General features: G+C 40.5%; 1 protein-coding gene and 1 long non-coding RNA gene across 2 annotated transcripts in view; one reads left to right on the forward strand and one right to left on the reverse strand.

Moving 5' to 3' along the window:
• Positions 1-11,792, reverse strand: part of LOC140467132 (ADP-ribosylation factor-like protein 8A) — a 49,747-nt gene extending 37,955 nt beyond the window's left edge. Inside the window, exon 1 of the mRNA XM_072563202.1 lies at positions 11,642-11,792. Coding sequence (XP_072419303.1) covers positions 11,642-11,764 — 123 coding nt within the window. The 5' untranslated portion in view covers positions 11,765-11,792. The remainder of the gene's footprint in view (positions 1-11,641) is intronic.
• A 349-nt stretch (positions 11,793-12,141) lies between these two features.
• On the forward strand, positions 12,142-22,375 carry LOC140467133 (uncharacterized). Its single transcript, XR_011955350.1, has 3 exons — positions 12,142-12,456; positions 12,542-12,643; positions 22,160-22,375. It is a non-coding gene; the product is annotated as an uncharacterized lncRNA (long non-coding RNA).
• Positions 22,376-25,819: the final 3,444 nt, after the last annotated feature.

The raw sequence follows: 25,819 nt of genomic DNA on the forward strand, positions 1-25,819 counted from the left end.
TGTTTTAGGGGATTCTAATAATTAGGCGACAGATAGTATCCTATGCAAGCCAGATCAAGAGTCCGTCGTGGTGTGTTGCCAGCCGTGCCAGGGTGCAGGACATCCCCGCCTGGCTTGAAAAGATATTGGAGCGGGAAGGGGTCCACATTGGGACTAACAACATAGGCAAAGCAGGAGGACCTGTATGATTATCGAGCACTAGGAAGGAAATTGAAGTACAGGTCCTCAAGGGTCATATTCTCCGAATTACTGCCCTAGCCACATGCCAATCAGCATTGGGATAAGTTAAGGAAATTAACACGTGGCTAAGGGATTGGTGGGGGAAAGAGAGATCCATTTCATGGGGCATTGGCATCAGTTTTTGAAACGGGGGGCAGGGACTTGTATCATTGGGATGGGCTCCACCCAAACCGATCTGGAACCAGTGTTCTAGCGTAAAGGGTGGTCAGTAGGACTTTAAACTTCTGAGTCTGGGGTAAGGGAAAGCAAAAGTGACAGGGAGTATGGAGTTAAATGGAAAGATAAACAGGATAGGAATTCAGCAAAAAGGAAGGACACCTTAGGATATCTTATGATTTCCAATATCTCTCATAACGATTAGAAAGTTAGCATTAAGGCACTTTGCCTGAATGCTTGTAGTATTCGTAACAAAGTAAATGAATTAACGGTACAAATCACTGTGAATGATATGATGTGGTAGGCATCACAGAGACATTGTTGCAAGGGGTTCAGGGCTGGCAGTTAAACATTACAACTTATCAAAAAGACAGGGAGGTGGGCAGAAAGGGCTGGGTTGCCTTGTTAGTTAAGAATGGAATTAAATCTATGGTGCTGAATGACATATGGTCAGATGATGTGGAGTCTGTGTGGATTGAGTTGAGGAACTACAAAGGCAGAAAATAAAATGAGAGTGTTATGTACAGACCCCTAACAGTGGTCAGGACCAGGGGCGCAAGATGTTTCTGGAAATAGATATGGCATGTCAGAAAGGCAAGGTCACTGATCATGGGAGACTTCAATATGCAGGTGGACTGGGTGAATTATGTTGTCGGTAGATCCGAAGAAAGAGAATTCAGGGAATGCTTATAGGATTTTTTTTGGAATAGCTTATGATGGAGCCCACAAGGGAACAGACTACTCTGGACTTAGTGCCTTGTAATGAGCCAGACTTTATAAAAGATCTTAAAATAAGGGAACAGTTACTTACTTCAAGCAATCATAAGATGGTAGATTTCAGTCTGCAGTTTGAAAGAGAGAAGGCAAAATCAGATGTAACGGTGTGACAGTTAAATAAAGATAATTACAGGGGCATGAAAGAGGAACCGACGAACATCAACTGGAAGCAAAGCCTAGCAGAGAAGACAGTAGAACAACAATGGTAGGGGTTTCTGGGTATAATTGAGGACACAGTAGAGAGGTTCATCCCAAAGAAAGATTATCCGGGGTGGGTGGGGAGTGGTTGATTAAACAGCCATGGCAGACCAAGGAAGTCAGGAAACGTATCAAAGGAAAAGGGAGTGCCTATAAAGTGGCCAAGAACATTGGGAAATTAGAAGGTTGGGAAGGCTACGAAAACAAATAGAGGATAACAAGGAGAGAAATAAGGAAGGAGAGGATCAAATATGAAGGTAGGTTACCCAGTAATATTAGAAATGATAGTAAATATTTCTTTCAATACATAAGAAACAAATGAGAGGCAAAAGTAGACATTGGGCCGCTCCAAACTGATGTTGGAAGGCTAGTGATGGGAGATAAGGAAATAGCTGAAGAACTTAATAAGTACTTTGCATCAGTCTTCACAGTGGAAGACACGAGTAATATCCCAACAATTAAAGAGAGTCGGGGCAGCGTTGAGTATGACAGCCATTACAAAAGAGAAAGTGCTTGAACAGCTAAAAAGGTCTAAAATTGATAAATCTCCTGGCCCCAATGGGCTACATCATAGAGTTCTGAGGGAGGTAGCTGGGGAAATAGCGGATGCGATGGCTGTGATCTTTCAAAAGTCACTGGAGTCAGGGGAAGTCCCAGATGATTGGAAAATCACTGGTGTTAACCCCCTTGTTCAAGAAAGGATTAAGAACAAAAGATGGATCAGATTAAAACAAGTCAGCATGGATTTAATAAGGGACGTCGTGCTTGACAAACATGTTTGAATTATTTTAAAAGGTAACACGTAAGTTAGACCAGGGAACCCCAGTGGATGTTATCTACACTTCCAAAAGGTCTTTGATAAGGTGCCTCACGGGAAGCTAATGAGTAAGGTGAGGGCCCATGGTGTTTAGGTGAGCTACTGGCATGGATTGAGGATTAGCTGTATGACAGAAGGCAGAGAGTTGGGATGAAAGGTTCTTTTTCGGAATGGCAGCCAGTGACAAGTGGTGTTTCGCAGGGTTCAGTGTTGGGGCCACAGCTCATCACTTTATATATTAATGATCTGGATGAAGGGACTGGGGCATTCTGGTGAAGTTTGATACAAAGTTAAGTGGATGGGGCAGGTAGTACTGAGGCTGAGGTGGGGAAGCTGCATAAAGATTTAGACAGTTTAGGAGAGTGGCCCAAGAAATAGCCGATGAAATTCAATGTGAGCAAATGCAAGGTCTTGCACTCTGGAAAAAATACAAGCATGAACTATTTTCTAAACGGTGAGAAAATTCATAAAGCCAAAGTACAAAGGGATCTGGGAGTGTTAGTCCAGATTTCACTAAAGGTTAACTTGCGGGTTGAGCCTTGATAAGAAAGCAAATGTCATGTTGTCAAGTGGGTTGGAATATAAAAGCAGTGATATGTTTCCGAGACATTATAAAGCTCTAGTGAGGCTTTTAGAATACTGTGTCCAGATTTGGGCCCCACACCTCAGGAAGGACATACTGGCACTGGAGTATGTTCAGCAGAGATTCACACAGATGATCTCTGGAATGGTAGGTCTAACATACGATGAATGGCTGAGGATCCTGGGATTGTATTCATTAGAGTTTAGAAGGTTGAGGGGAGATCTAAAAGAAACTTAGAAAGTAATGCATGGCTTAGAAAGATGAGACGCTGGGAAGTTTTTTTCTGTTAGGCGGGGAGACTAGGACCCGTGGGCACAGCCTTAGAGTTAAAGGGGGTCAACTTAGGATGGAAATGAGACAACATTTCTTCAGCCAGAGGGTGGTGGGCCTGTGGAATTCATTGCTACGGAGTGCAGTGGAGGTGTTAAATGTCTTCAAGGCAAATATTGATAAATTCTTGATCTTATAAGGAATTAAGGGCTATGGGGAGAATGCAAGTAAGTGGAGTTGAAATGCTCATCAGCCATGATTAAATGGTGGAGTGGACTCGACAGGCCAAATGGCTTTACTTCCACTCCTAGGTCTTATGGTCTTCTGCTAATTTAACCCAAATACACAGAAAAGCTCACCTCGCCTCGTGATCTGTTTAAGTGTGCGTGGCAGAATACTTCCCAAATTCCAAAACAGTAAAATTCAAATTCAATTGGGTTTTAGTATCTTGGGGCATAATTTAAACTGATTGGTTGAATTGGAAATGTTGTGTAAACAACTCAGTATCTGAGTGACGGCTCGAATGTTACATTTTCAAAGTATCCAGCACATTCTTTGCCTGTAGTCATTCACATGACAGGCTTGCCCGCTTTTCAATTTTCACTCTGTCTTAAAGGTACAGTACACGCCTTCAATTCCATAACACTATACTTGAGCAGATTTACCTGGTCAGAGACAGACCGGCCTATCTACACTTTTCTCCATCTGTAGGGGGGCTGAATATTGTTGTGCAGCTTGGCATCTTTTACCAGTGTCATCACAAATCTGGATGTGGGGTCCAGTTTGCTATTAGCCCCACTAGATCACCCAGTTGTATCAATGACGTTGTTGAAGTCACCGAACACAATGACTGGTGTGGACGTTGCCAACAGCAGTGGGAGCCAGATGCTCACACTTTACTGCCCGACAATTGGTGAGAGTTGCGAGTATGAATGGACCCACAGTTCTCTATCATAACACAATCTGCCAGATGATAAATAATAGGCTGTACATTTAACTCAGTTTTATATTCTCAGCAAATTCTGGGCTTCAAATATGATGTCTTAACCATGCTACCTAATACATTTCGATAAAATATGTCACAACATGTAAATTACTGTAAATGAAGATACAAAATCCAATTAAAAGCATTGATTTATGCAAGGCACACACCCATGTTCTTCATTAACAAAGGATTTATCTTTCTGACCTTCATAACCAAATTATCCCAACAAGAGATTGCACATTCTTCCATGTAAAAATGTGGCTAAAAAGCAGATTTGTTTTTTTTCTCACGCAAATAAAAAACTTGTACACAATTCAAGAAAAAAAGTACACCTGAAAAAAATTACAGTGGCCCCTCTGACTCAAAACAACTCTGAAATAGATCAATCTTTTTTGCTGAATCGCCCATCAACAGCATCTTAACGGTGACATGCGTCATACCAGATAAGATTATTGTACAAGGCAAGGACTTGGCGTGCACTGTTGCATAACTCAGCCTAATTAACAGTGGGCCAGCGGCACAGTCTATGAACAAACAGTTTCCAAAATATTGAACGAATATATGAAATAAGTCAGAAGTAGAACACTTTGGTCCCGAATCCACGCTGCCATTCAATACATTGATAGCTGATTTTCTTGCATTTTAAATTCCATATTCCCATTTGGCTCTGATAATCCTTGATTTTCCCTGTCTAACAACAAATCTATCCATCTGCATCTTAAAACTAATCAATGACCCTACCTCCATTGTCTTTCGAGACAGAAAGCTCCAAAGCCACACAACCCTAAAAATAGCTCCTCATTCCTTTTCAAAACAGTGTTCCTTTATTCTGGACTGACCCACAAGATGAAATATCTTTTACATGTCCACCTTGTGAAAACTATTCTGGATAGTTGAATCAAGTCATCCCTCATTCTTCCAAAAGCAAAGGGATTCTGTTGTTCTACGATTACTAAGATGAGAGCCTGTTTCTCACTAGGTTGTGGTCAGCAATGGTGCTTTAGGGATAATGTTTACCACTGCTATAAGCAGCGAGGAAAATTAGATAGATCCATCATGTTTCATTTATGCATCTTCCAAGCTAATTTATACAACCAACATATAGGTCTCAAACACTGCCACAGCAGTACACAAATACATAACCAACATGGCAGTTAAGGGAGTGAGTATGCATGTTATTTTAGGGACTTCAGTAGCATTCACTAAGCTGGACAGCCATACAACAGCTTGACGGTCCCGAGCATGCTGATCAGTATCGCAATGCAGAAGTTTTTTTTAAGATTACTTACAGCGTGGAAACAGGCCCTTCGGCCCAACAAGTCCACACCGACCCGCCGATGCGCAACCCAGCCATTCCCCTACATTTACCCCTTTACCTAACACTACGGGAAATTTAGCATTGCCAATTCACCTAACCTGCACATCTTTGGACTGTGGGAGGAAACCGGAGCACCCGGAGGAAACCCACGCAGACACTGGGAGAACATGCAAACTCCACACAGTCACCTGAGGTGACAAGTTGCTGCCTTGCACGGAGCTGGGAGGCTCACACAGTAGGAAAAAATTAGAGAGATCACTAGACTTCAGAAAAACGTTTGACAACACTTAAAAACGAGTGCTTTGACAGGAAGTTACCTAGGAGGTGGAGTAAATGTGGGGATAATGAGATGCATTTAAACAACTGGAACACAACTAATTATCCCCCACAATGTTCTGTACTTGGGCCGTAATTTTTTGTCCCTGTTTCTGGCGGCAGATGTCTAGAACACACAATCCTTACAAATAAATGATCTTAAATTCAGAGCTTGAATCTTCAATGGTGATCCTACAAAACACTTCAAAAAGGATAGTTAAAATTAAAAGCTAGTGAGGCAAATATAAAACTTCAAAACTCAGGGTGACAACTTTTGTTTGGTAAGGCTGGTAAGGGTTACAAAGTGGACAGATGCTGAAGAGGAATTTCCCATAATTCTCTTTTCCCTGCAGTGGTCTATTTTTCATTTGGAATCCATTCTTTCCTGCTTCAAGAGTTTATATGGCTGCTGAGAGGGAGGATATCAGGAACCATAACTGTACTGCAATTAAATTTTATGTGAGACACATTCAAATGGTCCAGCTCATTTTCCTGTCATGACTGCATATTTGTATTGTACTAAAATCTGATGCTGCAACTTTTTACTAAATCCAAATTCTTCCTCTATTCTCTACAAGCTGAGCCCATAATAATGTCTTTCTCCCCTGCCACCACTCTCATTCATTATTTATTAACAAAGCTTTCCTCTGCCTCCAGACTGATAGCCAGAAACTCAAAAATCACACCATATTGTAGCATAGATTAAATAGGTCAAGAAAGGATAAATGTATACAAGCTGAAGTTTATTCTGTCTTATACACAACAAATATCGTTGAAATACCCATTCTCAGAAACCTAAAACACAATTTGTACACTATAAAATAGGTGTCAGATACAAAACAACCATGTTTTTTTCTTAAAAACACCGCAAATAATTTAACAGCTTTTTGTGGTGGGAAAGATTGTACTTCACCTTTGCGCCTGCTCACATGACATGAGTCACATGAATCATTGTAGCAAATATTGCACAAATGCGTTTAGCTAAATTTCAGTTAGTGCTTAGCTTCAAGATAAAATAGACTTGTATACTGGAAGCAATAAGTTGGAGAATGTCTCAAGCCAATTGATAGTTGTATTTTCTTTCACAACTTGGAACTTGCACAATCTTTGTTCAACCTAACAGTTATTCTACATCAAGCTTGATGACATCTAATTTGATCAAACTTGCCTTCTCTCTTCCTTTGCTCAACTTTGATGACACCTTGCACAAGGAACATTCAACTTTCAGCTGGGATTTTCAGTTACAAAGACTACCACAACAATAAACACCAATTAGCCAATCTAAGATAATGGATATTCTAAGTGCAGTTGAATAAAAGTATTGATTTTTGCAAAGAATTTTACACCCAAAATGAATATTATTCCCTATTAAGTATTCCATGATATAGTTAAGTAGTAGATGAGAGGAAGTTTAAAAAAAAGACATGCAATTCAGTCAAATGCCTCAAACAATATAACATTCCACAAAAGCTTAAAAAGGCTTACTATAATATGCAATTCAAGACTGAAGGATCAAATTAGTTCTGTACCATTAAGATTGTTGCATCCAATCTCACACTTAGACTTCAGCACAGAATTTAGACAAACATTTCAATACAGCAAAAGGGAATACGGCATTGGTGTGAGAGCGTCACTGGATTTGAAAGGCCTGCTTCCTTCTGAAGTATTGCAAAATACCCCATAGCATAATTTAAAAGGCAGCAGTTATCCTGGTATTAAGGCACAGATTTATTCATCACCATAAAGGTATAAGTATCTGTCTTTCATCTCAATTGGTGTTGTGAATTTGCTCTGGACAAGCTGTCTACTGCCGCAGACTTATGAAAACGACAATTCTTGTAAATAATTTATTTGTTATTATGCAATATTTGAAGTACAATCAAGCTATTTTCGGTCCTTTAACTGACACTAATATATTGTTCCACCATGACCCACATAATTGAAATGGGTGCTGCTGCTTGCTATCTAAACCTTTATGTTCCTCATTTTCAGGCAATTATTGATTAATCTCTTTTAAAAGTAGCTGGAGCCCTGGCATTGACAATAATACAGGGTGAACACGTAACCTCATATTTGGAATGTAGAGAATGTAATAAGCACTCTATAGTCACTTCAGACCTTCCTGTAAACATGTGAAGAGGTAAAAGGATTGAAGTGATTTGAGAGAGGCTCACAACACTACAAATAATAAAATGAAGAGATGCAGATGCTGGAAATCTGACAGAGAAAATGAAAGAGCAGGAGAAACTCAGGTTTGACAATACCTATGAACAGAAAAATAGAGTTGACACTTTATGCCCCATGACTTTGTGATTAAAAAGTCTCTTGCCTTAAAGCATCAACTCTGTCTTTCTCTCTACAGATGCTGTCAAACTTGATTGGTTTCTCCAGCACTTCCTGATTTTGTTATAAATGGTTATGACAGGGTATCCACTTTTTTGGGGGGTATATAAGAGGAAAAGGTTAGGCGCAGTTAGAAAAAGACCAAATTCAAATTGTTAGAAAAGCAAATCAGAGGCTCAAAAATTGTTACACGCTCATCCCATAACATTGTCAACACCACAGCTCCAACTACTTTTAAAAGACATTTATCAATAGTTACCTAAAAATGAGGAACATAAGGATATGGGCAGCAAGCAATGGTTTTCAGTTAAATTATGTGGCTTATGGCAAAACAAAATATTGGTGTCAATGAAAGACAAAATTGCTTGCTTGTACTTAGAATGTTGCATTTTCTACAGATGTTGTTAGTCAGCCTTGCAAAGTCATAGAGTTCTCTCAAAAGAATGAGACTAACACAGAATCTACAAACTTTTCTTTTCAGGATAAAAGCATTCAAATGATGGTGAATTACAAAGGGAACACTGCTGCGTCTAGTTGAAACAGAAGTAAAATATCACCCTGTACAACACATCAATATGGTATGATGGTTTGAAGCATATCACAAAAAAAAAGGCAGTACTTCTTGAAAACTGCTTCTCATATTTTACAGGAACAGGCAACCATCTGGTGTGTCTTCCAAGTGGCCTTACTGTGAGAGAAGCTGGATTGTAATTCTTTTTAAAGCTACTTGGCTTGGGGTGAGGAGGGAGAAAACAGAGACAAAACACAGCATGTGCATGTTTCAACATCTTATTCCACCCTGCTTCACAGGCTTATGATTGTTGGACATTCCCAGCCAAGAATATCAAAGCCAATCCATCGCACCAACCACTGCAGAAAAGACTACGGATCAAGCAGAGACCTCCAGTTCTTTTGCAATCAGTTAGTGTCGCCAGACAGCAGATTTAAAATGTTAAAAATGATGATTCAAATGCAAAAACAACTTCAAACTAAAACATTCTAATATCAGGACCTTACTTTCACAACAATGACACTAAAAATACCTTTAAACCTGGATCTATCCCCCATAAAGCTCCGAACCTGATTTTAGAAATTATAAATCACCAAACGTGATCCAGGACACAACTAACATGATTATGACAGATAATTTGTAGATTACTCTAAATCAAACTTTTAGCTAACCTTCATAGACAGTTTATTGTAGCATATTCAATTCAAATTTTATACATAGACAGCTAATACCACAAAAGTTACATTTGTGCAAGATTATAAATAGATTTTGATTGATTTTTAAATCAGCTATTAACTGAAAAGTAGTCTTGTGTCTGGGTAATAAAGGGTAGTATTCTAAACATAAAACTTATTATCTTTCATCTGCACAAGATTGTTATTCATATTTTAAAGTTTGGTTCACAAGTATACTTGAAGGCTTCCAAAAGGTACATTTCAATTAAAAGAAAGTGGAAATTATTGATAATCTCTTTACAAAACAGACCACAAGAGCAACCCTTCACCCATATGCTGTTCATATCAAAATCTGAGTGAAGCTATCCTATTTGAGAATAGGATCTCTACAGTGTGGAAACAGGCCATTTGGCCGAACAAGTCCACACCGACGCTCCGAAGAATATCCCACACAGGCCCAATTCCCTACCGTCGTACTCTACGTCTTACTCAGGAGAAAGCGAGGACCTTGCTCTGACCTATCACCATCATTCCCTACCTGCATCTACATACCACCTTCCAAGCTACTTTCCCCCAACCACACTCCCCTCTCCCCTTCCTCCCCCCCACCCCATTTACCTCTCAGCCCCCTTCCAGCTCCCCCTAACACTTTCCTGATGAAAGGCTTATGCCCAAAACATTTCACTCTCCTGCTCCTCGGATGCTGTCTGACCTGCCGTGCTTTTCCAGAACCACACTTTTCATTTCTACGTTCCCCTACCCTACGCATCCCTGAACTCGACGGATAACTTAGCATGGCCAATTCACCTAACCTGCACATCTTTGGATTGTGGGAGGAAAATGGAGGAAACCTACACAGACATGGGGAGAATGTGCAAACCCCACACAGACAGTCGCCAGAGGTTGGAAACGAACCTAGGTTCCTGGTGCTGTGAGGCAGCAGTGATAATCATTAAGCCACCATGCCGCCCTGGTGTTACATATTTTACTTTCTTAAACAAAAGTTACAGGAAGGAAGTAATTTTATTCCAATATCTTTAAGTTCTGGTGGCAGAATGCATCCAATGGTACGCCATTCCAAAACTGACTGACTTGCCCATCAGCGAGCTTTCCTGATGGGTTGAATGTATATCAACGCCAGTGTATAATTTAGCCTTGAGATAGGAAGGTATTTGGTCTCATCCTCATTCTCAACTATATTAAAGTATGGGGAAAAAATACAAAACAAACAAAATGAGTCAGGCTAGACTGTAATTTCTCTTACACAACATCAGCACGTAAGGTATGCATAGATTCAGCTTCAGCAAGGTCAATCAGTGCTCATGTGAGGAAAATACTTATTTATTTGAAAACAAAACTTGGATTTAGAATGACAGCAATGCTGGGATAGTTGTAATGGTTTGAAATTATTAGTTCAGTTGTCAAGAAAGTGTTTTTCCTTTTGATTCAGTTAACTCATACATTCAAAGTTTTTTAAAAAGTGATTAGGCATAGCTAAAAACATCCTGAAAATATTGCAAATCTATTTCAACAGTACTATAGACAAAGGAAAAGAAATGTACTTGGCCATGTTTGCAGGAAGGGGCACAGATTGGCAAAACAATCACAATTGACGTTAATTTTGCAAATCCAACGTGATTCCTCTTCAGAGCAAAAGTGTTAATTTTCTTTCTCCACAGATGTTGTGGTGTTCTGCCAGAGTTTCTCCAGTGCTTTGTTTATAATCACAAAATAATGTATTTTGCAACTTGCTCCAGTTATAGTCACTGCAAATCCATTTTATAATGAACGTTCTACAAATTCCATTACTAAAATGAGAGAAATTTTTAAAAAGTTAACATGATAATGACTTGGTTGATATTGTCACTTGGATTGTGTTGTATATTCGTAAGATAAACCTCTGTGTTTAATAATTTGGGGGCAACCCTAAAAGGAGGCAAATCAGGACACACTCTCTCCCTCAATGCGGTGTGAATTATCTTTCAAATATTTAAAATACTCCACCATAGTGAGTTTGCAGAGATAAGTATTTCATGCCAGCAGGAATCCATAAAATCCATAACATTCATCTACAGCAATGAGAAGGATTAAAAAAAAGATCCAGACTGCAAACAATAAGGCAATGTCATCTGAACATACTGACAGGCCATAAAGGGTTAAAAAAAAACTAGCCTGGAAGTTAAAGCTGGAAGGGCGGATCATGCGCAGAATTGGTTTTTCTTAATTAAAGCACCATCTTTTTTCGAAATAAAAAGAGGAATAAATCAATCACGAAAGCAAGATATTGCCAAATTCGTTTAAAAATAATTGCCAGGGGACGTTTTAATTTCTAACATATAAAACAAAAAGCGTAGAAAGGATGGTTATTCAAGCACGGGACAATTGAAATGGGCTGGTTTCCATGGGGCAGGCCCCTCTGTTGACATTTTGTTTCATTATTGCTCATTCTCTTACCGCTATCACATTGACAAACGTCGTCTTCCCCGAGTACTGCAACCCCACCAGGGTCAGCTCCATCTCCTCCTTCCAGAAGAGGGACTTGAACCAGTCCAGCAGCTTGTTAAAGAGGGCCAACATCTTCCCGTTGCCTCTTTTCTCCCCCGTTGCTTAGGCTTTTTTAAAAAAAGCTTTTTTGGAGGCTGGGGATAGTTGATGGGGAGGGTGAAGGGCCAGGGAAGTGGAAAGTGATGAAAGGGTTGGGGGGGGGGAGGGGGGTGACAGGAGGAGGTGGTGGTGGATCAGCTGCTGTTTGACGGCTCTTTTTATGAGTTTTTTTTTCAAAACCCCGACGGCCGCTGCTTCAGCCAAAAGGCGGCTCCGGCTCCTCCGCGAGCGGCCTCTCCTTCCACAACCCGGAGCTGGAGGAAAGAGAGAGAGATGTGAGATGCTTCTTCTCCCTCCTGGGGACAGACCCGACAAGAGGGAACCGAGCTCCCACAGCCCCGTCTCCTGTAAACACACCGCCCGACCCCCGCAGCGACCACTCGCGCCCCCTGTCCTGGATGAGTGGCAACAACCCCGTCCTCTTCAGGGAAGGATGAGCCATTCCCTGTACAAAGCCTCCCTATTGCCACAAGATATTTCCTCAATCAACCTGTTTCAGAGATGTTAGGACACACCTTTGGAGTAGCTGGGACTTGGACCCAGCTCACCTAGCTGAGGCGAAAGGAAACTACCATCGCACCACAAGAGCCCTTAGCCTCCCAGGTATACACATTCCTTCCCAAAATTGGGACCAAATTTTCAGGATTCAAAGCACGGCTAAGAAAGTAGGTAGGTTTTATTCTAACAAGCATACCACAGTTGCTGCATTGACATTTAAGATAATAGGAAATTTTATGATATTTTCCCCAGAGACTACAGGCAATATATTAATAAGAGGGTTATGGACAAGAAATTGAGGGACAAGAAAATGTACAAGACTCACTTATGATGGCCTGAAGGATTACTGGCAAGGTAAGGGCGAAGCTAATTCTACCCACTGCTTTCAGTTAAGTGTCAGAGTAATTGTACATGAGGGTGATTACAGGTAAAGAAAGTGCTGTTTCTGCTGTGAGCTTTACAAAAATTAGAGTTTGCTGTTTGGGTGCCCATTCAGAAGCAGGGAATTGCATGAAGTTTCTGGCTTTGCACATTAGATACAAAGTAAACTTCTTCTAGTAACTGAAGTCATTTCAAATTGAAGTGCCCTTTGAATAATGTGATGTGCTAGTCAACATCTTTGACACTGAAAATTAGCTTTTACAAGTGTGGAACCTCATTCATCAAGATTTAATGTTCAAAATTATAAAGCTTCTTTTTTACTCTTCTCTCCCTGTGTCTCTATTGATCCACTCTTTATTTCCCTTTCTCTATTTCTCAATCTTTACCTGATTTGACATTATCAACATTCCTTCTTTATTCAGTCCTTACACTATTAATTTCACAAAACTCTAATCCTTACCTCTCTGCTATTTATTTTCAAGATGTTGCTGTTCAGCATCACCATCCACAAACAGTACCTGATTCCACAGACACATTGATGACACTCAACCTTCCTTCACCTCTAACTGCTCTTCTAAACGTTCTAGCATATTTTCTCCAATTAAATATTCGCACAATTAAAGCTACTATCTTCAGTCCACATCACCAGGTTCCTTCCTCTCCATACCAGCTGGCTGAGGCTGAATCAGATTTTGTGTAACTGTCAAAGTTGAAGGTATAATATAAATACAAGAAATATTATTGTCACTTGATTGGTTAAAAAAAGGCACTTGCTTTTTGATTCCACATTTATGATTGAAGATGCTGATCCATTTTAATTTTGCTGCGTTATTTAATTTCATCTTATCCAGCCATGTGCAAGGCTAAATATGGATGATAAAGTAGACAGAGGCCTAAACAGCAATTTTCTCATCATTATTGCAACATCAAGAGACTGCAAACACTTATTTTGTGATTGGAAATCTGACACCGTTTGGAAACCATAATGAACACCCAGTACTCTGGTTATTTTAAGGTATGACATACGTGTACACGGTGTCAGGTCTGGAAGCCAAAATGAATGACTGCCGCTTAGGGTTGCCAATACTTCAAGAATGAAGGATTAATCTGTTGAACCGGTGGTGAGCAATTTGCCTGAAAAGAAATGGGGATTTGAAAGAAAATGTATTCTCTTTCTCATTTTATTTAAATTGTTGCACAGTGATGCAACATTGTGAGCTGAGTTCAGAATGTGCGCTCTTGGAAATGTAATGAAACTATATGCATTAGTATCATTTATGAGTTGAATAATAGAATTATTTTTCTTTATCTTAATGGTTTGTGCAGAGTTCTTTTGTTCAAAATTATTTTCAAGAACTACAGAAGGAAAAATTTCAAGAACTTAATTCAGATAAAACTTGTTTTGAAATAAAAACAGAAATTGCTGGAAAAACTCAGCATGTCTGGCAGCATCTGTGGAGAGAAAGCAAGTTAACGTTTCATGTCCGGTGACACCTCTTCAGAATTTAAGAACTTACTTTGAGATTGTTTTAAATCAAGAGGTTGTGTGTGCGTGTGTGTTTTCGCTTTTGAGAGTCGATGATTATTTACCTACATGTAGATTAATTTACATTCTATGACCATATTAATTTGAACATTTTAATTATTATCCATTGTTTTATAATTTTGAAGCCAATTCAATACAATGTGCATTTTGCTAACAATTAAAACAGTTCTACTTATGCCTGTAAAATGTACAGTATAGAAGGCTGAGGATAGTGAACTCAACTGAAAGTAGGGGGATGAGCATTAAAGTGATAAGTACTGGCAACTGAGCATAATGTTTGGGAAGTGAATGGAGGCACTAAGCAAAATGAGCACCTGGTCTCACTTAAGCAATTAGGGGAAGAGGGGAGAAATGGCAGGACCTGGAGAATCAGGGAGCAGAGGAGAGAAGGTTGCAGGGAGGAGGGGAGGGAGTCATGGAACATATATATTGTGCATATGAATTCTATACTGGCTTTACTTGATAGTCACTGAAAACTCATGAGTATCTTGCCGGAAGAAATGTAACAACAAAGCTAGAAACATAGAAACATCGACAGTACTGTAGGAGTAGGCCATTCGGCCCTTCAGGTCTTCTCAGCCTTTCAAGATAATCATAGCTGATCATTCAACTCCTTAATCTGTTCCCACTTTCTCTCCATATCCTTTGATCCCATTAGTCTTAAAAACTATATCTAACTTCTTAAAATCATTTCAATATTTTAGCCTTAACAGCTTTCTAAGGCAGCAAATTTCACAGGCTCACCATTTTCAAAATGGAAAGAAATTCTCTTCATCTCAGTCCTAAATGGCCTATCAGTGTTTTTAGATTGTGACCCCTGGTTTTGGACTCCCAGGTTATGAGGGACATCCTTCCTGTATTTATCTCATCTATTCCTGTTAGAATTTTGTAGGATTATATGAGATTCTCCCTTCATTCTTCCAAATTCCTGTGATCCACTTACCAAAATTTACCAAAGATCCTTTGACAGCACCTTCCAAACCCACAACTACTTCCGTCTGGAAGGACAAGGGCAGCAGATACATGAGAATATCATCACCTGCAAATTCCCCACCATGTGGAATGTGGACTCCAGCGGTTCAAGAAGGCAGCTCACCACCACCTTCTGAAGGGAAACTAGAGATGGGCAATAAAATGTTAGCCAGCCAGTGATGCCCATATCCCACAAGTGAATAAAAACATCTCCCTTCAGTCTGGTAAATGTTTATTGCACTCTCTCCATAGCCAGAATGTCCTCCCTCAAATAAGGAGACCAAAACTGAACACAATACTGCAGGTGTGGTCTCGCCAAGATGCTATGGAATTGCAGCTACACTTCCTTGCTCTTGTATTTGAATCCTCTTGCTATGGAGGCCAACATCCCATTTCACTGTCTGCTTCACCTGCATGCTTACTTTCAGTAACTGGTGTACAACAGACATCTAGGTCCCACTGTACCTCCCTCTTTCTCAGTCTATCACCATTCAGATCATAATCAGCCTTCCTGTTTTTACGACAAAAGTTAATAACCTCACGTTTATCCATATTGTATTTCATCTGGCATTTGCCCACTCCTTCAACCTGTCAAAATCACAATGAAGCATATCTGCATCCCCCTCACAGCTCACATTTCCACCCAGTTTTGTATCATCTGCAAACTCATTACGTTTAGTTCCCTCATTGAAATCATTATAATGAATACCTGGGGTCCAAGCACTGATCTCTGCAGCAGCCCATTAGTCTCTGTCTGCCAACCAGAAAAAGATTTGTTTTTCCCCACTTTGTTCCCAGTCTGGCAACCAGTTCTCTATCTATGTCAGTATACTTGCCCCAATCCCACACACTTTAAATGTACAAGAAAGTCTCTGATGTGAGACTTATTATAGGTCTTCTGAATGTCCAAGTGAATCACATCCACTCAGTCCCTCTGATCAACTCTACTAATACATTCTCAAAAAATTCTAGTAAAGTTGTCAAGCATGATTTCCCTTTTGTCAATCCGTCCTGACTCTAATCCTGTCACTGTTTACCAAATGGTCATAGAGCTGTACAACATGGAAACAGACCCTTTGGTCTGAACTCATCCATGCTGACCAGATATCCTAAATAAATCTAGTCCCATTTGCCAGCATTTGGTCCATATCCCTCTAAATCTTTCCTATTCATTTATGCATCCAGATGCCTTTTAAATGTTGTAATTGTACCAACCTCCACTACTATTTCTAGCAGCTCATTCCACACATGCATCACTCTCTGCATGACAAAGTTAGCCCTTTAGGTCCTTTTTAAATCTTTCCCCTCTCACTTTAAACCTATGCTCTTTAATTTTTGACTCCCACACCTTGCATATTCACCCTATCTATGTCCATCGCAATTTTATAAACCTCTATAAGCTCACCCCTCAGCTTCTGATACTCCAGAGAAAATGGCCCCGGCATTTTCAGCCTCTCCGTGTAGTTCAAACTCTGCAACCCTGGCAACATCTTTGTAAATCTTTTCTGAACTCTTTCAAGTTTTACAACGTCCTTCATATAACTGGAAGACCAGAATTACAAGCAGTATTCCAAAAATGGCCTAACCAATATCATATACAGCCTCAACATGACCTCCCAACTCTGACGCTCAATGCTATTAAATCATTTATAATGGACTGTAGTTTTTTCCCCATGACCAATGTCACACTAACCAGTCTATAATTCTCTGTTTTAAATAGTAGAAATACTTTAGCTACCTTCCAATCCATAGAAGCTTGAAAGATGACCACCAATGCATCCACTATTTCTAGGTCAATTTCCTTAAGTACTCGAAGATGCAGATTATCAGATCCTGGGGATTTATCCATCTTTTGTCCCATCAATCTCCCCAATTCCATTTATCTACTAATACGGATTTCCTTTAGTTCCTCCCTTTTTACTAGACCCTGTGTTCCCAAATATTTGTATGATGTTATTTGTTGGTTCTGTAGTGATCTCAGGATTGTAGTAGATTCTAGTTAGAAAATTGATGGACACCCAGGATTCAGCTAAACAGATATTCTTAAATTGGAGAAGGATTCAAATTCCACTTAATGCAGGGATCAGTACTCAGTATATAATTTGATTTCAGGCAGAGACAATTTGGACTTATGAAAAAGCACAATACTAACACTTGCAGACCACACATGGAAATTGGCAAACAATGAGGAGGATTGCAAAATTTAGCTGGGTGAGTAATAGCGTATGCTTCTGAGTCAGAAGACTTTAAGATGACATTGACATATTTATTAGGATGGACAGAGAGGTGACATTTAGTATATTAAGATCGTGAAATAATGCCTTCTTCATTAAGAGAAACAAAATGAATCACTGAACAGAAAAAAAGAAAGCAAATAAATAATTCCATGAAAAATGAAAATAAATTTTAAAAATAATTAAGTTGAACAAAGTGCTATGTGACGCTGATATTTTTTCTCAATAAATGGTCCTGCGGGCTTATTGTAGTGTGGATTTATTTCAGAGGCTTACCAACAGAAAATCCAGTGCCCCGAGAGGAAACACTGATTCTCATGCGATTGTAAAACCAGGGCAAAGAGTACTGCTGCTAAAGCAAACTCTGTATGTTTGATGTCGTTGCTTAACAACACATTTATCAACATGATGACATCAGCAGAATAAGGCTGCACATTTGGTCCCTTGCCCATCAATGAGGAAAGCAAGCTTGTCCAACCACATTACCTCTGATCAAAGTTAGTCTATTGTGAAGCTATAATACAAACTGTGCAGCTGAGATTTATTTACCAGCATTTATATTAGTTAGAATCAAGCCCAGCTTGATCTAATCTTAAAAGTGGATGGTGACATTTCAGGCGTTGTCATTTCGTACTGCGAACTGATGAGTCAGAAAGCACAAGTCAATGTTGTAGTTCATAACATATATTGGTAAAATGCTGGAGGTACACATTGAGCTAAATAAATACTCAAGGTTTGTTTTCACTTTTTTTTACTTTCACTTTGATGTACTCACCAAGTGACACTTGTCCTAGATTGTTTCATCTCCTCTACCTATTTCCCAATAGCTCATCTGCCTACTCGCCAAGAACAGCCTTGCTTTTGTATGGGCCGAAACATTGCAGCCCTTGAACGACATGGAAATTATATGGTTGGAAAATATGGTGAGAGTGGCAGAACTGATATTCTTGACAGCATGAAGAAATGTCTGTGACTCTGCAACCAAGTTTTGAACAATGAGACAAGAATGTCATCAGTGAGCAGTAAGAGGCTATTTGCATGGATCAGCCTACAAAGGACATCAGTCAGCATTGTTCCCTCTCATTTTTTTTCAGCTGTGTGGTCCATACCTAGCAGAGGTCAATGCTACAGTTGACATGCCAATGCTGTTTGCCATGTGCAGAACCTAAAGAGTCTGAGCAGGAACATTGACAATCATCAACATCACAGGACACATTTCATGAGCAGCAACCATTTATCCATGAAGGTTGGCATCAGACACATATCAGCCTTTCTACATCCTCACTGCACATCTCTGACCCACTTACAATATAGTTTTCCCCTGAATTCTGCACTTCGCGCATACAGCCACCTTTCATTGTAATACTGCTACCAGGACACTTTCCACACAGGAACTAACATCCATCTATGGTGGGGCACAGAATGTTTTTAAGGGCCCCTTGCTTTCTTTCTTAGTGCTTAACCACTGTGCGTCAACTTTGATGTTCACAGCATCCCTGCCCTGCCTTGTCTTTTTGTGCTTTGCCTCCTTCATTCAGACTTAAAGACTCACATGACTCTATGTTGACTTGCTGTTTGGTGCAAACATAAAGTCAGGCAGCTTGTCATTGTTGGCAGCAGTGGTCTGTGAAGGGTGTGGACATGTTGTTTTCTGGCAATGTGTTACATTAAAGTTGTGCTTCAACCAAACAGCCATGTCTCAAGTCTTCAGTCAAGTCAAGGAATACAACCTTCAGTCAGGGTATCCAGCATAGTATGTCAAGGGCAACATCTGATGTTTTGCAGGGGCTTGGACACAGCTTAGGCTGTTAGGGTAGGTAGGTCTATATCACTAGTGTAAGGAATGTGATATGTCAGCCAGAGAGCTACACAAAGATCAGTCAGGGATCAATAAAAGTCAAAGTATTCTCTAAGTCACTGCTGTGGTAGAGAAGTTGGATAAATCAATTGTCTACATTAGAAGCAGCACATCAGGCTACAGAGATGACAATAATTGTGAAGGATGGGGAGGGACAATTCCATATATAAGGGGGAAAGACAGTAGTGAGTTGGAGAACATGGATTATTAATGGTCTTAACCACGCTGGCTTCGATGGAGGTCAGTGGAGTACAACGGTTGACATATCTAAGTAGGACTGAATTCAGGCTAATGTTGTGAGATAAAATGGTAGTTGAAAGAGGTGGATCAGAACTTGTGACAGCATAGTACTGATCGATTCAACAGGGAGCGCAAGGGGAAAAACAACATGGTGGTACTGGTGGGGTCGGGGATGGAGTGAGCATTTGATTAGCAGACTTTGCCTGGGACTCACTGTGCCAAGCATGACCTGCACAATTTTTGAATGTACAATGAGAAATCGAAAATGGTTGCAACCACACAAAGAGTGAGCAGAGTGTGTTATTTTTTTGTCTGAGAATATGGAATCTACTTGTGAGTAAGGTGAGGTTGGACTCAAAAATGTTAACTTTTGTTTTCTCTCTATAGATGTTGCCAAACCTGTTGTGTTTCTTCAGCACATTTTTCTTTGCCTTCAAGGGACAATTGCATTAATTAGGCACTTACACCGTAACAGTTGAAGTTATCTGTAATCATTGTACCCTGTATATGAAATGCATGCAGTGTCTATCCAAATCATGGTCACAAGCTATCTTTACCATGACATTGGTTATTGCTTTGCACAACTGAAGCAGTAGGGTTAAAATCAACTAGGTAAAAACAATGACTGCAGATGCTGGAAACCAGAGTCTAGATTAGAGTGAAAAGCACAGCAGTTCAGGCAGCATCCAAGGAGCAGTAAAATCGACGTTTTGGGCAAAAGCCAACTGAAGCAGGCAAAGAGGGGATATGATGAACGCTGTTTTCCAAGGAGGAAGATGAGGACATTGAGTAGGGAGGAACATTACCTTCAGCATGATAGAGTGCTGCAGTGTCATGCACTGTGAGACAGATGGGACTGAATTGACACCTGCTTCCAACTTGGATGCAGTGATCACTAATTTACTGTAAATCTGTTGTTGATCCTGTCTATTCCCAGAAGCAAATGCAACTTTTTTTCTGTTTCTTTGCTTTTCTTGTTGATGAATAACAGTGAATGTTTCCAACCGTTTGAAGACTTTTCAGACTGCCACAGTCCCATGTTAAATAATGAGAAATGTTCGGCTATGCTGGAAAGAACTGCACTTCTTTGGACAGGGTTCTAAGGTGGGAATATGCTTAGGACAAGTAATCTATGTAGCTTGGTGATAATGTAAAGTAACAATATATTTACAAATGGGCAACTATGTTTGCAGGGAAGTGTCAACCATGTTACCTATGGGCCTGCAGAAGTGCTTCCTTTTCATTTCTGTACCACATTATGTGTCATGAAGAAAGATTAAAAGAGCTAGAGCTTTCTCATTGGAGCAAAGAAGAATGAGAGATGACTTGATAGAGGTGTACAAGACAATGAGAGGCATAGAGTGGATAGCCAGAGACTTTCTCCCAGGGCGGAAATGGCTATCAGGAGGGGACATAATTTTAAGGTGATTGGAGGAAGGTTTAGGGGAGACGTCAGAGGTAGGTTCTTTATGCAGAGACTGGTGGGTGAGTGGAATGCATTCAGCAGTAGTAATAAAATCAGATACATTAGGGACATTTACATCACTCCTGGATAGGCACATAGATGATAATAAAATATAGGGTATGTAGGTTAGTTTAATCTTAGACGAGGATAAAACTTCAGCACAACATCAAGGGCCAAATGACCTGAACTATGCTGTACTGTTCTATGTTCTATATAAATGCAGGCCTGGCCAGTGACACCCATATCCTGTGAATGAATTAGAAACAAAGCATGTGAAGTGCAGATCCTAGCTAGCTGTGCTTGAGCTAATGCCCAGTTGAGTTTTAACAATGGTACTGGCTACAGGAATCCTGGCAAAGCCCAGTGATGGCATATTGCTGAGGAGAAGATGGGTGAGCAGAACACCATTGAGGGACGGTGCATATCGAATAAGGCAAGCTGTAAAGAGAAAACTCACTAGGGTGTACAGAGAGAAATGCCCCAAGTTTGAAACTTAGACAATTTCTGGTAAAATTTAGCTCAGTCTTTCCTAGAACTGTAATATCAGCAAATATTACCCAACCTAAGTTAGAGTAAACTGCGTATTGTAGTACTAGATTGATACGTAGACCAGAACAGTTAAGGGTTCCTGTTCTTGTGAGTTATTGGCAAACTGTTGGATTTTTACAACAATCTGGTCATTTTTATGGTCAATTTCTGCCCCTTTACATTTCCTAGTTATTGAATTAGTTTCATATTGCTATTGTAGGTAAACGCTGAATTTCACATAGCTGGGTTATTATGTTTACAACTTTGGCAGGCTAGAAATTTGAGGCCGGAAGAAAATAAATAAGCATTAAACATTGCAGGATATAAATATTTCCTCTTTGTATTATCTAGTAAAATTATTGAAGACATAAATGCATCTACAGTGACTCAATTTTAACTACATGTATTAACTACAGAAAATATATTACATTGCTACGTGAGCTGTGTCTCAGATAGTAGCATTGTTAGCGATTTTTTAGAAGATTTATAGTTCAGGTTCAGAAAGATGTGGGTTCAAGTCTCACTTGAGGAGTTGAGTATAAAAATTCAGGTGATCACTCCAGTGCAGTGCTGAGGAAGTTTTGCACTGTTGGAAGTGCCATCTTTTAGATGAAACATTAAACTGAAACCTTTTCTGCCCTGTCAGGTGGATGCGCAAGTTCCCGTGAAACTATTTCAAAGAAGAACAGAGATTTATTTCCAGTGGCACAGAGAATAGTCATCCTTCAATCAATATCACAAAAACAGATTGTTCATTCATTATCACATAGCTGTGTTCCTATTGAGTGCAAACCGGTTGAGTGCAATTACAACAAATTCTTTGTTGGTTGTAAAGTTCTTTGGTAGTGTTGTAATTTTAAAAGGTGGAATATAAATACAAATGCTTTTTTCGCACAATACAGCTAAAGGAATATATATTTATTTGACAAACATTCTGAAAACATTTGGATGGGGACTAAATTACCTTTGTGTGCTCTGGTCTTGGTGCCCCTGCTTTCATTTTTTGTGTGACCTTTTATCATTATGCATTTCTGTGGCCACCTTTTTATTGGGGAAAAAAAAACATCTCATCAGTTATAAAATCTGATATCATGGGGAGTTCTGAGTTTTAGTGAGTGGCATGTAATGGATCAGACCAAACCCCCTCAAAATGTGTTAAGAAGATAGCCTAGTTCTTAATGTTTTCTTATTTTAAAGGCAAGTGCCTGGCATTGTGTTCTGGATGCAATTCAATTGGTCAAACTACCAGATTTGAAGCAAAACATACTTTATTCATACATATTCATGTAGTTAAAACGCAAGAAAAGAAATTTTAAAAATTGGAATAATTCAAATCTATTGGAAAACTTAACAGAATAACAGATTATTTAACTGCTAAACAGCAAATGTTCCAACAAGGTAACATCCTATAAATACACCCTTAGCAAAGACAAATTCAGTAAAATTGATTGTCTCACATGCAAGTCTCCATCCCAGGAGGAAAAACATTAAGAGAAAATTCTGAGAGGAAGACAGTAGCAGGGAGAGATGTACTGCAGCTTCCAAACCCGACTCCAAGACTCTAACAACTGCTGCTACTAAACAACTAAGACTCAAAATCCTGGTTCTGTGGAGCTTGACCCCATCCAGTTGGGCTGCTTCTATTGTTCCAACTTAAAAACAATTCCTAGGCCTCACAGATTGTTTACTGGCTTTGAAGCAGACTACCTGACATCTCTGTCACAGTCTTTCTTCAAAGAAAAAACCGAGACAAAATACACCTCTTAAAGCCATAGTATCAACACAGGCAGTGTTGAAAGAGATGTCAGTCAGGATGTCTTTCCATCCTTACTCTCTTATTTGTTTTCTTGTTTCTGTTTCAAGACAGAATGCTTTACAGCACTGAATAGAGATGGTAGAGGGTCCAATTTGTTTTACCACTAAACAATTGCTTCCCTGATGACAGTTTCCAGGAGATTGGTCCTGCCTTTGTAGGAGAAGCTCCTGCTATACTTTGTCTGGATTTCTATACACCTGACCACCCTGAAGCTACCAACTCTACAGTTTTTATCAGTACCACATAGTTATTTGGAATAGGCCAATTTATTCCTGATGAAGAGCTTATGCTCGAAACGTCGATTCTCCTGCTCCTCGAATGCTGCCTGACCGGCTTTTCCAGCGCCACACATTTGACTGTAACTCATCTCATGCAGTCTGTAGCCAAATCCTCAAGACTAAGAACAAGTGTGATTAAAATGTAGAACTTGGTACCAGTTTGAGGTGAATCAATACACTCAAAGGGAAGGTAAAACAATGACTGCAGATGCTGAAAACCAAATACTGGATTAGTGGTGCTGGAAGAACACAGCAGTTCAGGCAGCATCCAACGAGCAGCGAAACCGATGTTTCGGGCAAAAGCCCTTCATCAGGAATAAAGGCAGTGAGCCTGAAGCGTGGAGAGATAAACTAGAGGAGGGTGGGGGTGGGGAGAGAGTAGCACAGAGTACAATAGGTGAGTGGGGGAGGAGATGAAGGTGATAGGTCAAGGAGGAGAGGGTGGAGTGGATAGGTGGAAAAGGAGATAGGCAGGTCGGACAAGTCCGGACAAGTCAAGGAGACAGTGCTGAGCTGGAGGTTTGAAATTAGGATGAGGTGGGGGAAGGGGAAATGAGGAAGCTGTTGAAGTCTACATTGATGCCCTGGGGTTGAAGTGTTCCGAGGCGGAAGATGAGGCGTTCTTCCTCCAGGCGTCTGGTGGTGAAGGAGCCCAGGACCTCCATGTCCTCGGCAGAGTGGGAGGGGGAGTTGAAATGTTGGGCCACGGGGCAGTTTGGTTGATTGGTACGGGTGTCTCGGAGATGTTCCCTAAAGCGCTCTGCTAGGAGGCGCCCAGTCTCCCCAATGTAGAGGAGACCACATCGGGAGCAACGGATACAATAAATGATATTAGTGGATGTGCAGGTAAAACTTTGATGGATGTGGAAGGCTCCTTTAGGGCCTTGGATAGAGGTGAGGGAGGAGGTGTGGGCACAGGTTCTACAGTTCCTGCGGTGGCAGGAGAAAGTGCCAGAATGGGAGGGTGGGTCGTAGGGGGATGTGGACCTGACCAGATAGTCACGGAGGGAACGGTCTTTGCGGAAGGCGGAAAGGGGTGGGGAAGGAAATATATCCCTGGTGGTGGGTTCTTTTTGGAGGTGGTGGAAATGTCGGCGGATGATTTGGTTTATGCGAAGGTTTGTAAGGTGGACGGTGAGCACCAGGGGCGTTCTGTCCTTGTTACGGTTGGAGGGGTGGGGTCTGAGGGCGGAGGTGCGGGATGTGGACGAGATGCGTTGGAGGGCATCTTTAATCACGTGGGAAGGGAAATTGCGGTCTCTAAAGAAGGAGGCCATCTGGTGTGTTCTGTGGTGGAACTGGTCCTCCTGGGAGCAGATACGGCGGAGGCTGAGAAATTGGGAATACGGGATGGCATTTTTGCAAGAGATAGGGTGGGAAGAGGTGTAATCCAGGTATGTATGGGAGTCGGTGGGTTTGTAAAAAATGTCAGTGTCAAGTCGGTCGTCACTAATGGATATGGAGAGGTCCAGGAAGGGGAGGGAGGTGTCAGAGCTGTTCCAGGTAAATTTAAGCTCAGGGTGGAATGTGTTGGTGAAGTTGATGAATTGCTCAACCTCCTCGTGGGAGCACGAGGTGGCGCCAATGCAGTCATCAATGTAGCAGAGGAAGAGGTGGGGAGTGGTGCCGGTGTAATTACGGAAGATCAACTGTTCTACATAGCCAACAAAGAGATAGGCATAGCTGGGCCCATACATGTGCCCATGGCTACGCCTTTGGTCTGGAGGAAGTGGGAGGATTCAAAGGAGAAATTGTTAAGGGTGAGGACCTGTTCGACCAAACGAATGAGAGTGTCAGTGGAAGGGTACTGTTGGGGACAGAGGCAGAAAATAGATACATACCAATGCCATTATTGATTTAGTCATATAGATTTCCTTACTGTTCTATTGAAATCTGAGTTTATGTTTCAACTTTATTAGTTGTCCTTAAAACAAAAGATACGCGTGCAACTTTTTGTAACTATTGTCACTGGGAACTAGTTTATTTTCAGATATTAACTCAACCAGCATGTTATATATTGTGGCTATTTCCAGTGGAACCATCTGACAAAATTTAGAACAATTCACTGACGCTAATCATTCTTATTGGCGTTAGTTTAACTTATTGATATCAAATGGAGAAGATACCAAGTTCCCATGAATTTTCTTAGACAGAAGTGAAATTCAGACTTGTTGAACAAAATAAGTTTATTACATATCATTTCATAGCTAGT

Source organism: Chiloscyllium punctatum, chromosome 45 (assembly GCF_047496795.1).
Source record: "Chiloscyllium punctatum isolate Juve2018m chromosome 45, sChiPun1.3, whole genome shotgun sequence".
NCBI lineage: Eukaryota > Metazoa > Chordata > Chondrichthyes > Orectolobiformes > Hemiscylliidae > Chiloscyllium > Chiloscyllium punctatum.